Source organism: Cherax quadricarinatus, chromosome 21 (genome assembly GCF_038502225.1).
Source record: "Cherax quadricarinatus isolate ZL_2023a chromosome 21, ASM3850222v1, whole genome shotgun sequence".
Classification (NCBI taxonomy): domain Eukaryota; kingdom Metazoa; phylum Arthropoda; class Malacostraca; order Decapoda; family Parastacidae; genus Cherax; species Cherax quadricarinatus.
Window position 1 is genome coordinate 8586561 of NC_091312.1, and position 14348 is coordinate 8600908.

At 40.6% G+C, this 14348-nt stretch overlaps 1 protein-coding gene across 1 annotated transcript; it reads left to right on the forward strand.

The window, feature by feature from the left end:
- Positions 1-363: 363 nt before the first annotated feature.
- LOC128689081 (uncharacterized) lies at positions 364-14019 on the forward strand. The gene is made up of 3 exons (XM_053777163.2): positions 364-494; positions 10740-10808; positions 12156-14019. The coding sequence occupies exons 1-3, from the start codon at positions 477-479 to the stop codon at positions 13878-13880; spliced, it is 1812 nt and encodes a 603-aa protein (XP_053633138.2). The 5' UTR covers positions 364-476; the 3' UTR covers positions 13881-14019.
- Positions 14020-14348: the final 329 nt, after the last annotated feature.

The window sequence follows — 14348 nt, forward strand, 5'->3', positions numbered from 1 at the left end:
ATAAACGTATATTTTTAACCACAAATAAACAGATTAAAACACGGCCATAATACCTCCAACCACTAGGATGGCCAAGTGCATTCAAGACAAGCCCACAGCTCTAGGATTAAAACTGGTTGGAGGATTTTTGAGTGTGATGGAGTCGTTGACATAACCGCAGAACACGTAAGGAAAGAGTGTAGAGAGATGTGAAGGTGGAGGTTAACAGAAAGTTAGAACGATGCTGTGGTAAGAGCTGGATAAGGCGATGAGGGCAGAAACCTCTAGAAGGATATTAATGTTGAGCTAAGAGGTAGGGTGTGTGGGGAAGTGGGTGAATGGGGGGATGGGAGGAAGCGTGCCCAGGTAACTAGGCGAGCACAGTGGTAGAGCTGGCAGTGTGGGTGAGTGTTGGGTCTAGGGCAGAGCAGCTCATCACCACCTTGAACGCTCCATCCCAGGCGACCTCAACCAGTTGCTAGTTCCGCTACATCACCATGCTTCACTCAGCGCAGGTACTGTTAACTGTCGAGTCAGGTACTGTTAACTGTCGAGTCAGGTACTGTTACCTGTCGAGTCAGGTACTGTTAACTGCCGAGTCAGGTACTGTTAACTGTCGAGTCAGGTACTGTTAACTGTCGAGTCAGGTACTGTTAACTGTCGAGTCAGGTACTGTTACCTGTCGAGTCAGGTACTGTTACCTGTCGAGTCAGGTACTGTTACCTGTCGAGTCAGGTACTGTTACCTGTCGAGTCAGGTACTGTTACCTGTCGAGTCAGGTACTGTTACCTGTCGAGTCAGGTACTGTTAACTGTCGAGTCAGGTACTGTTAACTGTCGAGTCAGGTACTGTTAACTGTCGAGTCAGGTACTGTTAACTGTCGAGTCAGGTACTGTTACCTGTCGAGTCAGGTACTGTTAACTGTCGAGTCAGGTACTGTTAACTGTCGAGTCAGGTACTGTTAACTGTCGAGTCAGGTACTGTTACCTGTCGAGTCAGGTACTGTTAACTGTCGAGTCAGGTACTGTTACCTGTCGAGTCAGGTACTGTTACCTGTCGAGTCAGGTACTGTTACCTGTCTCTACTATCTGACCCTCACCGTCACCCTCGACTCGCTTCTCTCTCCTCTAGGAAATTCACACTTTATCAATTCAAGATTCTTCTTAAAAAACACTTACTCACCCAGAACTAAATAAATATTGAATAACATGTTTTTAATTTTAATGCTACAAATTTGTACAACTATAATGTTTCATAATTGTAATGTTCAGATTTCATTGTTTAAAATACTCAATTGTACTTCATATTGTAAATTGTTTACTCTAATTTTTACCACAGAATCTATCATAGCTTAGTTAATCTTAAGTTAATTTTAAGCCTGTCCATAATGCTCTGCATACAAGGGGCTTTTGAATAACAAAAAAAGCACAATACCGTGACTGGAACGATACACAGATAACCTGCACATAAAAGAGAGAAGCTTACGACGACGTTTCGGTCCGACTTGGACCATTTGTAAATGGTCCAAGTCGGACCGAAACGTCGTAGTAAGCTTCTCTCTTCTATGTGCGGGTTATTTGTGTATGGGGCTTTTGGCATGTACACCCAACTACTATAATTCCTTTTACAACTATGTATCATGTCCAAATAAAAATTATTATTATTATTATTATTATTATTATTATTATTATTATTATTATTATTATTATTATTATGTGTTATTAACTATGATCAAGTTTTTCACGAAAAGTGTTTCCCAGTGATGATTTTTTTTTATTTTTTCCCAGTTTGTTGAATATTTTTGAATTGTTACTTTTCGGAAAATAAAAGTAAATCAGCGTGTATATGTTAAGTTAGGAAGCATCACATATTAACGTGGTAGGACTGACTCGGGGGTAGAGTAGGCTCAGGGGTGGTTTAGGGAAGGAGGTAGACTTAACTGTAGACTGCAATGGGCCAGAGTCGGTGTAGGATAAGGTTGGGGTAAGGTGTAATATGTTTGGGTCAAAGGTACTGTGGCAGGGGTTTTACAGGGTTGAGGTAGAGGTTAAGGCAAGAGTGGGGTTGGGATGGGACAGGGGTTAGGTTGAAAACACAATAGTATAATGTCACTCCTCTTGAATACACGAGAGATATACACCGAGGGGTATATATCTCTGTGCATATACAGAGTTTACTTTATTCCTTATTTTAGGGATTAGTGTTCTTCACTGGTTGTGAAAGAGTTACATGTAGCCTCAGTGACCTTTGTGTAGTTGACAAGCTTTAAACCCAATTAACCAACCCACAAATCCTTCCAGTCCATCATGTGTCACCAAATGTCTACCGGTGACCTGCTGGAGTAACGTTACCTCACTTGGGAAAGCCACAGGTGTCGTGCTGGCATGGACTCTTCTCCGGTAATGGGGACAAAGGGGGAGTGGGGGTAGTGGCTGTTGTTGGGGTGGTGAAGGTAGTGGCTACAACGGATCATGGTGGTAATGGCTGTGGTTGGGTGGTTACCTGAAGTCGCTTTCGGAGGTCACCGTCCCCGCGGCCTAGTCGATCAGGTTGTTGGTGCCTCGTCACCCGCAGCTCAACGTATGCACCACAGCACAGTTGATCATGAACTGATTTGAGGACTCTGTCGAGTTCCCTCTTTGAGACAAAGGTTATAAATTATGATGTAGCTTTCTCGTCCTCATTCTAACTGGTACATTTCGAGGGACTTCAAGCACCTCCAGTGATTTAGGTACTTGATTGAATTTATACGAGCTACATATTTCTGTTCTGGAATTTTTCCTGTTTTAAAGAGGGGGAGGGCTATTAAAACGCAGCAATATTCCAATCTAGAGAGAACAAATGAAGTGAAGAGTTTCATAATTGATTTGACATCTCTTTGTTTTGAAAGTTCTAGTTTTCCAGCCTATCAATATCCTCGCAGTTACGATTATGACATTGTTGTACTCCTTGAACGTGAGATTTGCTGCCATTATCACTCCCAGATCTCACATTAGACTTACGCTCTAAAGAGTGATTTGAGTTTGTCTTGAACTCCGATCTTGTTATTTCCTTAATCCTTCTGTAACGTTGTAATTAAAATTTGTCCTCTTTGAACATCATATTGTTGTCAGTAGCCCTATCATGGACAACTCTGTTTATTAATCAGTCTGGAGGCTCGCTGTATCTTCTATGGCTGCCACTCTCTTGCTGATTCTAGTATCGTCTGCCTAGGATGATACAGTACTGTCTGTGACAGATATGAGGACGAGAAAAAGAAGGCGAGTACTGAGTCTTGGTAGTACTGTAGCTGTCCCTGGTAGTAATAGTGGGGCAAATGGTGGCAGTGCCTGTGGTGGTGGTGCCCCGTGGCCTGATGGCTAAGGTGCCCTGCGGCCTGGTGGCTAAAGCTCTCGCTTCACACGGCCTTGTTCGGGTTTGATTCCCGGCGAGGGTAGAAACATTGGGCGTATTTCTATACACCAGTTGTCTATGTTCCCCATCAGTAAAATGGGTACCTGGGAATTAGTAGACTGGGGTGGGTTGCATCTTGGGACAAAACTGACCTAATTTAGCCCAAATACTCTGCATAACTAGCGGCTTTCTGTGTGGTAGTACGTCACTGATGTCAACTAAGTCTGTATACCTTGTACATGTACTTGTAGAAATAAAGATATTAGTCGTGGCTGATGGTGGTCGTGGCTAGTGGTGGTCGTGGAATTAGTGGTTACTAAGTGAAAGTTACTCATAACTTGAAGTCGGAGGAATGTGTTATAAACAAACTTGTAAATGCACTTCTCCCTGGAAGAGTGTGTGAGGTACAAAAACACTGAGTGGTGTGTTGTAGAGGAGCTGAGTCTGGCTAAGATGTGCTGTCAGACTCCAGCAGCATTCAAACATTTGCTGGTGGCCTTAAAGCTCACTCAAGCGCAAAGCACGCAGCTAGACTTCTTACTCAGAAAATGTTGAACACTGAGAACATTTTTTGAGGTAAGCGAAATCACCGCAGACCCGCAACGCACTTGGCCATGATGATTAGTTTGTATTTAAGCCACGAGTGTCTTCTAGCTTTGTAAGTGATGATAGTGGACAGTCATGCTCAGTGTGTGCCGAGTTTGTTTTAGAGTATAAGAGTCATGTCCCTCCCTTGAACTCCCCGTCTTTTCGTACTTATGACTCCTCGAAGTAGGTGCTTTTAATGGTGGTGAGGGAGGACTCTTGACCCAAGGAAATAGACCTCTCCTCCCTTTCCTTGACTCAAGCCTGATTATCTCCCATTCCCTCAGCCGTTGTATGATCCCTATGACTCCTCGTAAATATGGTAATAATTATAATTCTCATAAATTCACAAGTGTGAGTTATTATATTTATATCTGACTATATTCAACACATGATTATCTCCGAGAAAATTATTTATTTCCTTTGGTGGTGTATTCGTAGCAATAATATTCTTTAAATTATTATAGGTAAAGTAAAGGACTCTGTTATACATGTTCATAGAATTATAATGAGGTTCTAGCGTAACTAGAGATATGCAGTACATACACTACTGTATGTATATTGCAACTCGGAAATATGATTTCCTCAGCAGGTGCTGGCTACTGCAGAATGTTTCTTATGTTTATGTGGTCTGCTTATTTTATCAATCTTGATCTTTGACGAACCTGTTCACTCTTGTAAAGCAGAAAGATAACTTTCTGCTTTCTCAGACATCTGTAGCCTCCATAAATTTTCAGCCTCAGATCTTCCAGCCTGTCTTCTTGTACATTAATTTCCATATAGCTCCCAGTCTTTATTAGTCATCGAGGTCATTTTTGCACTCAAATCCCAGAATTATTTGATTGTATGCCACTAAGCTGCTGGAGCTGTGATTACTGAACTTTAGTTTTTCAGCATTTTACTCGCTAGGGTTCCTGGGTGGTTCACTCGCAACAAGTGTGAACAAGTATGTCAATAAAAGACCGCACAGGATAGATATTCTAATTTACTGATGATTCACTACGCAATCTTCCTCAAGATCACACACACACACACACACACACACACACACACACACACACACACACACACACACACACACACACACACACACACACACACACACACACACACAGAGGGAGCAGATATGTTGTGCGTGCCACTTACCACAATCTTCAACACGTCCCTGGAAACTGGGCAACTACCTGAGGTATGGAAGACGGCAAATGTAGTTCCCATTTTTAAAAAAGGAGAAAGAAAAGAGGCACTAAACTATAGACCTGTGTCATTGACGTGTATAGTATGCAAAATTATGGAGAAGATTATCAGGAGGAGAGTGGTGGAGCACCTGGAACGGAACAAGAGTATAAATGCCAACCAGCACGGATTCACGGAAGGCAAATCCTGTGTCACAGACCTTCTGGAGTTTTATGATAAAATAACAGAAGTAAGACACGAGAGAGAGGGGTGGGTTGATTGCATCTTCTTGGACTGCAAGAAGGCCTTTGACACAGTTCCTCACAAGAGATTAGTGCAGAAGCTAGAGCATCAGGCGCATATAACAGGAAGGGCACTGCAATGGATCAGAGAATACCTGACAGGGAGGCAACAACGAGTCATGGTACGTAATGATGTATCACAGTGGGCACCTGTGACGAGCGGGGTCCCACAGGGGTCGGTCCTAGGACCAGTGCTATTTTTGGTATATGTGAACGACATGATGGAAGGGTTAGACTCAGAAGTGTCCCTGTTTGCAGATGATGTGAAGTTAATGAGGAGAATTAAATCTGATGAGGACCGGGCAGGACTTCAAAGAGACCTGGACAGACTGGACACCTGGTCCAGCAAATGGCTTCTCGAATTTAATCCTGCCAAATGCAAAGTCATGAAGATAGGGGAAGGGCACAGAAGACCACAGACAGAGTATAGGCTAGGTGGCCAAGGACTGCAAACCTCACTCAAGGAGAAAGATCTTGGGGTGAGTATAACACTGAGCATGTCTCCGGAAGCACACATCAATCAGATAACTGCTGCAGCATATGGGCGCCTGGCAAACCTGAGAACAGCATTCCGATACCTTAGTAAGGAATCATTCAAGACACTGTACACCGTGTATGTCAGGCCCATACTGGAGTATGCAGCACCAGTTTGGAACCCGCACTTGATAAAGCACGTCAAGAAACTAGAGAAAGTACAAAGGTTTGCGACAAGGTTAGTTCCAGAGCTAAGGGGAATGTCCTATGAAGAAAGATTAAGGGAAATCGGCCTGACGACACTGGAGGACAGGAGGGTCAGGGAAGACATGATAACGACATATAAAATACTGCGTGGAATAGACAAGGTGGACAAAGACAGGATGTTCCAGGGAGGGGACACAGAAACAAGAGGCCACAATTGGAAGTTGAAGACACAAATGAGTCAGAGAGATAGTAGGAAGTATTTCTTCAGTCATAGAGTTGTAAGGCAGTGGAATAGCCTAGAAAATGACGTAGTGGAGGCAGGAACCATACACAGTTTTAAGACGAGGTTTGATAAAGCTCATGGAGCGGGGAGAGAGAGGGCCCAGTAGCAACCGGTGAAGAGGCGGGGCCAGGAGCTAAGACTCGACCCCTGCAACCACAAATAGGTGAGTACAAATAGGTGAGTACACACACACACACACACACACACACACACACACACACACACACACACACTGAAGAAGAGGGAACACCAACACATGCTAGAGCACATATACACTGCAACAGAGAAAAAAGAAGTCCCACTGGGGATCTTCATAGACTTACGTAAAGCTTTTGATACAGTTGACCATGGCTTGCTCCATATAAAATTGTCTCACTATGGTATAAGAGGGCACTCCCTCAACTACCTAAAGTCTTACCTCGGCAACAGAAGCCAATATGTGTACACAAACGGGGCAAACTCTTCAGCACAGCCAATTACAGTTGGTGTCCCACAGGGAAGTGTCCTAGGCCCTCTTCTCTTTCTCATATACATAAATGACCTACCAAATGCATCGCAACTACTCAAACCCACACTATTTGCAGATGACACTACATACGTCTTCTCTCACCCGAGCCCAGTCACGCTAGCCAATACTGTAAATACCGAATTACAGAAAATATCTACCTGGATGAGTACTAACAAACTTACTCTAAACATTGACAAAACCTACTTCATTCAGTTTGGTAACAGAGCTACAGACGTCCCTCTTAACATAATGATAAACGGATCACCTATCACAAAATTCACAGAGGGAAAATTCTTAGGAATCCACCTTGATAATAGACTCAAATTTCAAACACATATACAACAAATTTCCAAAAAAAAATTCCAAGACCGTAGGCATACTATCGAAGATACGGTACTATGTTCCACAGTCAGCCCTCCTGACCCTATATCACTCACTTATTTACCCCTATCTCACCTATGGAATTTGTGCATGGGGCTCAACAACAATAAACCATCTCAGGCCATTAATTACCCAACAAAAGGCTGCAGTCAGAATGATAACAAAATTCCACTACAGGCAGCACACTCCACCAATATTCAAAACTCTTAACCTACTCACCATACAAAACAACATCCATACTTATTATTGTACCTACTACATATATAGAACACTTAACTCGGATATAAACCCTCCCCTCCAACGTCTCCTTACCAACCTCAACAGAACACATGATCATAACACAAGGCACAGATCACTCTTTGATGTTCCTCGTGTCCATCTCACACTATGCAAAAACTCAATGCACATAAAAGGCCCTAAAATCTGGAATTCATTACCTGTGAATATAAAAGAAACACTGTTTATAAATTCAAGTCTCTTCTCAAAAATCACTTTCTCACCCACAACTAAATAAATACTGAATAATTGTATCTCATAAATTGTATCGCGTTAATGTTTCTCATTATTGTATCTCATAAATGTCTAACCTGTGATCCAATCAAACTTTATTTTTTAACTATATTACCTAACAGATTATTCCATTCTACTGAATGCTCAGCAACACAGTAAATGACCATATGACCTGTCTTTGTAATACTCATTTGTGCTAAATTGTTATCTGTTTACAATAATGTTTTTACCACTGAATATATCATTGCTTAGTTAATCTTAAGTTAATTTTAAGCCTGCCCATAATGCTCTGCATACAAGGGGCTTTGTCATGTACTTCACTGTATCATGTTCAAATAAATAAATAAATAAATAAATAAAGATGACATTCACACACTAGAGGAAAGGGTAAGGAAACTTTTGAGGGACTTGGATACACCAAAGGTAATAAGACCTGACAACGGTGTTACCATGGAGTTTGCGAGAGGATACAGAAGCAGTCTAAATCACTAGCTATGATCTACAATGATCAGTGGATATAGAACAGTTACCAGAGATCTGGAAGACAAAAAATGTAGTTCCTGTTTTTAAGAAATTAGACAAACAGGCAGCATTAAACTACAGACCAGTTCCTCAGAAAGGTATACCTTGCATGGATTTCGAGATAGCAACTCTTGTTTTACTAACTTGTTGGAGTTCTATGACAAAGTAAGAAATGTGCGACAAAAAAGACAAAGGGTTGGGTGGATTGCATTTTTTAGACTGCATGAAGTTGTTTGATACTGCACCCCGCAAGAAGCTGGGCCAAAACTTGTCGGGAATAACAGGGAACGTACTCCGGTGGATCAAAGAGTATCTTAAGGATAGGAAGCAAAGAGTGACTGCCAGGAAAGAGACGTCAGGATAAGGAAGAATAACTAGAGGAGCTCCGCAAGGATCGGCATTAGGATCAATACTGTTTCTGGTTTATTTGAATGACATTTCAGAAATGCTCAGAAGGTATCTGGATAAATTGGAAGAGTTGTCAGATAAGTGTTTTTTTGAGTTCAATTCCAGTAACTGCAAGGCCATGAAGGTTGAGAAGAGCAAGAAAATCACCAAAAAGGGGTATAGACTAAGGGCACAGATGCTGCAGACTTCACTCAAAAAGTCCTAGGGGTGAGAATAGTGCCCTGTATATTGCTAGAGGCTCACATCAGCCGAATAACGTCTACATCCAATTCTCGTCTGGTAAATCAAAGAGTATCCTTCAGGAATCTCAACAAAGTCATTCCTTGCGCTTTATAAAACATACGTTAGGCCACTCTTAGACTATGCAGCACCAGTATAGAACCGTCACCTGAAAAAGCAAGTTAAGACACTGGAAAAAGCGCATAAGTATACAAGAAGGCTTTTTTCCGGGCTAAAGGGCATGAGCCACGAGGAGAGGGTTAACGGAATTGAACGAATAGAACCTAACGACATTGGAAGATATAATAACCAGGGGAACATGATAATAATATACAAAATATTCAATACTCAGGAGAATTGAAAAAGTAGACAAAGATAGGCTGTTTGAGAGGTGAGAAACAGAAACTCAGGGGACACCGATGGTAGTCGCAGATGAGCAGCAAGTCTGTAAGAAAGTATTTCTTCAGTCTCGGAATGGTCGGGAAATAAAATGATCTTGGTGATGAAGTGATGAAGGCAGACTCCATACATAGTTTTCAGAGCAGGTATAATATATATATATATATATATATATATATATATATATATATATATATATATATATATATATATATATATATATATATATATATATATATATATATATATATATATATATATATATATATATATATATATATATATATATATATTAGGGAGGTACCACCTCTAGAACTGGACTGGGGACCCTCATCTTCAAAGAAGACAATGAACGTACCTCAAGGAAAACTCAAGGTTCTCCCCGGAGCTGTTTGAATATATATGTCGTGCCGAATACGTAAAACTTGCGATTTTGGATTAAATAGCAACGCACTTCTTACCGAATAGGGCAAGCGAAAATTTTTGTATGCAATAATGTCGCAAAAACCATTCTGAACCTAACGAAAAAAGCATATTTCATTGTGCTTGTTTATTAAATTATTGTAAACCTATATAAAATATATTTAGTTGGATTAGGCTAAATTAAATTGCGCTTGTTATAATAAGGTTAGGTAAGTTTCCTAAGGTTCTTTTGGTACAAAATTATTAATTTTTACATTAACATAAATGAAAAAAATATATCTGTTAACGTACAAGGGAAAATTTTAGAAAGGACTTAATTTTAAATGAGTTTTTGCTAATTGATCAATATTTATATATAAATATTTATATCAATATATATATATATATATATATATATATATATATATATATATATATATATATATATATATATATATATATATATATATATTATATATACTTCACGACTAACAGTTTGGAGGGGAACTTTAGATGACGTTTCGATCTACCCTAAACCATTATATTGTTCAAGATTAACAGAAACGCCATTCAAAGTTTTCTCTCCAAATTCTGGGTTAGCAGTGAGTTACTGAAGCCCCGGTGTTGTGATGTATTCTGGAGGTTAAAACTTTTGTTTATAAAGTTGTCCTGTAGCGCGATCGCTAGCGCACTCGACTCACACACTGAGGTCCGGAGTTCGAATTTCCGGTATGGCTGGAAAACATTAGGGACGTGTTTCCGTAAAACACCTGCTGTCCTTGTTCACCCATCAGTATAAAATGGGTTCCTGGATGTTAGTCAACTGGTGTGGGTCGCATCCTGGGACAAAACTGACCTAGTTTGCCCGAAATGTTCTGCATAACAAGCGGCTTTCTATACAGTAGTATGTCAGTGATGTCACCTAGGCCTGTATACCTTGTATATGTATTTTTAGAAATAGATACTATTATTATGATTATTATTATTATAGGTTGTGTGTGTGGCGGCCATATTGAGCAGCGCGGTGCTAGCAACACCCACTCTGGACACCCTGTCATCGGTGAGTTACTAAGATAAGATAAGATTTCGTTCGGATTTTTAACCCCGGAGGGTTAGCCACCCAGGATAACCCAAGAAAGTCAGTGCGTCATCGAGGACTGTCTAACTTATTTCCATTGGGGTCCTCAATCTTGTCCCCCAGAATGCAACCCACACCAGTCGACTAACACCCAGGTACCTATTTGCTGCTAGGTGAACAGTATGGAACAATGCTCTCCAGACTGAGGGACTGACCACCTCAAAACTTTAAGGGTGATGGACTGATTACATCGTCTTCAAGTATCTTCTGCTTCTATCAACTTTTCTGTACTCGACTGAAGAAGCCTACTGTGTAGGCGAAACGTTTCAAAATAAAGATACCTAACTGTTGCATATGTGTCTTACCTAACAACAGGTGTAAGGAAACGTGTCGAAATGTTTCCACCCGCCGGGAATCGAACCCGGGCCCTCCGTGTGTGAAGCGGGAGCTTTAGCCACCAGGCCACCGGGCCATCAGCCCCAGGTTTAAACACTTGCACTCGGTGAGTTAGCTTTAGTTATACCAAATTCAAACAACTTTGTAAATACAGTATATAATAGACTAATTTTTGGTATATATGATTTTAATGGGCATTCTATTTCATCTATTATATATTTAAGGAGAAGTACAAAGGGGTCATACAGCACCTGGGGTATAAGAGGTAATCAGGTTTGATCCGAGGATGGGGAGTTAGCTCCAGTTCCCTCGAACAAGAGCCCTTCAGTAGAATCAAGGCACCCCTCACTTGAAGGGTCGGCATTGTCACTATCTTAAGTTCTGAACAACCTGATGAACAGTTCTGAACCTGGTAAACATAGGTCGAGTTCTGAACAATCTAATGAAGAGTTATTAATTATGGTTGCTGCTCCTCCTCTCCTCGCACTGGAGATCCAGGAAACTAATCATAAACATTATATTCAGACAAAATTGAAGGAAAACAAGCAATAACTACACAGGTTGTAATAATAACAATAATAATAATAATTGCTGTATTTAAAAAAATACAATATGTTTCATCAGTACAGATTTAAGAAAAAAACTAAACAGACGTAGTTGTAGTTTTTCCAAAGTCTGCTTTGTGCACAACTTGTTTAGTTAAGACTAAAGTGTAATTTCGTTTTAAAGACATGTAATTTATAGACATTAAATATATGTAAGAATAATTACTTTGTCCTTACTATAAATTTCATAACTGTTGAATATCTACATCGGTATAAATATATTTTTTTTAAATTATACCCAATTACTTTAAAAAAAAATTTGTCTTTCATGTATAGCAATAATGTATCATCTGATTCTTTGTAATCTTCATAATTATTTTTTTTTTAGCCCACAGACGGGTTCCTGAGTGTTGAGTCTGGCTTCATGGCTGAAGGTAGACCAGAAAGCAATGGAGATATGACTTCTCCCGATACACAAATTTCCTCTCATCCATTTACGTCCACACAGCAAGGATCAGAGGATCTTCCAAAGAAAGTCATAGAGGCAACACATGTAGGGGAGACCCCAAAACTTACAGCAAAAGATGCGCTAGCATCAACGGGAGTAAATAGTGCAGAAATTACGACAACTACAGATGCAGCTGCTGAAACGATGCTTCCACAAAATAATGACACAATGTTAACAGATTCGGAAATAACTAATGATAACACTCCTGAACAAAACAGTGCAGAGACTAGAACAATTATAGACTTCGATGATGAGAGACCACTTTCAGAGAACTCTGCGGAAGAAATGTATCACCCACTTACAGTTGACGCGGCCTACTTCAGGAAAATTTTCAGCCAACCGGAAAATGCTTCTGAAGCAGAAACTGGAAACAATTCTGGGACGCCATTCAATAATGTCGCAGCACTAGTGTCTCACCAAAATGATAACAGTGTTCCAAATTCTGAAAGTGCAAGCTCAGTTGTTGATATCCTAAGAAGTTCTTTGAGAAATGCTGAGAATCGGAGCATTCATGAAGATCCCGTCATAGAAGAAGCTAAACTTCATTATATATCTGTTTGGAATAAGGAAGCTGTTCGACTAAATGCTTCCTATTTAAAAGTGACAAATGCATGGCCAGAGATTGGAATGGTTTACATGCCCTTAGTAAATCAGATGTCTGACCGGATTCAGAATTCTGAGCCAGTTAAGCAGGCAGCCCAAAAGTTCAAGGCTGTATGGAAGACGAATGACCCTCAAGGGACCCCCACCTCTTCAAATCAACCAGTTCTCGGTGTCCTCAATAACTTCATGAATGCTTGGACTTGGGTGGTAGATGAAAATGATGGAACCAGTGATAGTGCTCACATGGCCCAAGACATAAAAGAAATCGATAGTATCTTGGATAATTTATTTAAATCTAATAACTTGGCTTCTGAATCAGAAATATCTAGAGTCATCGTTGACAACCCTGTTTTAGTACAGGATGCTGATGAAAAAATCAACATTTCTTTCCCTATAAACAACACGGACGGTCTTAAACCTACAGCATTTTTAAACCTACCACCTGCACCCATAGCATCAGATGATGGCACAGCTTCGATCACATCAGCTCCGGTATCACTAAGAAACTACCTTAGACCTGGGACTGTAGGCCAAACTCCTTGTACTGACGCTCATGGACATGGAGGCCATAACCCTTCTATTCCCACTGCTGGACACAATGAGGATTCTGGTTCTATCAACCCCATTGCAGTTATAAGACCAATCATACTCCCCAGTCCGGTCCCGAGACCTGCGTATTCATACCAAAGAAATCCTTTTCTTGGACCATCTGAAAGTCAGACTGGATATCCAAAACGAGTTGAAAATCTCAATGAATTTAAAAGGCCCACTAGTGTAATAAGACCAGTTAGTCATAATGGAGAAATCCAAGAACATTCACCAGTTCCACTCCAAGAAATACCTAGGATTCGGAGACCTGTCAGTTGGCCTTCATACGGGTCCAGCATCTATTCCTATGAAATGATAGATGACAAATATTCCCATGAGTCGACAGATGAGTCAGATTCATATGAATCATATGTGGGAGACATGTTCCCACTGCCTTTGTATCTATTACGCTGAACCTAAGTAATGTCACTCATGCATTGTTCATAACTTTTCAAATATCTCTCTTGATAGCTGTAAAAGCCTCATATTTTGTACCCATCTTCACATATTATTATTATTATATCCACGGGAAGAGCAAAACCTGTGAGAGTAATACAATGCCTTGGCAGTGTGAGGTAATAAGATTCGATCTACAAAAGAGGGGTAGCTCCAATTCCTTTGGTTAAGAGATGGTCACTTTCATCAAATAATCCCAGCTGAAATGCCGAGCACTGTAGAAGGCTGTCCAGTCCTGTAGAAGGCTGCCCAGTACTGTAGAAGGCTGCCCAGCAGTGTAATAGGATGCCCAGCACTATCACAGGATACCCAGCACTCAGGGAAGGCTCCAGAATTTCTATTCTGGAGGGCTTAGGGGTGGCTGTCTGGTTGAAAGGAGAGGGTACTGTTTACATAACTAATATTCTGTTTTTACTTAGAGTGTAT

What these genes read in the sequence shown, in the direction of transcription:
- LOC128689081 (XM_053777163.2), top strand. An exon ending in CTCTGGACACCCTGTCATCG is followed by an intron (nt 10,809 to 12,155) that starts GTGAGTTACTAA and finishes TTTTTTTTTTAG; the next exon opens with CCCACAGACGGGTTCCTGAG.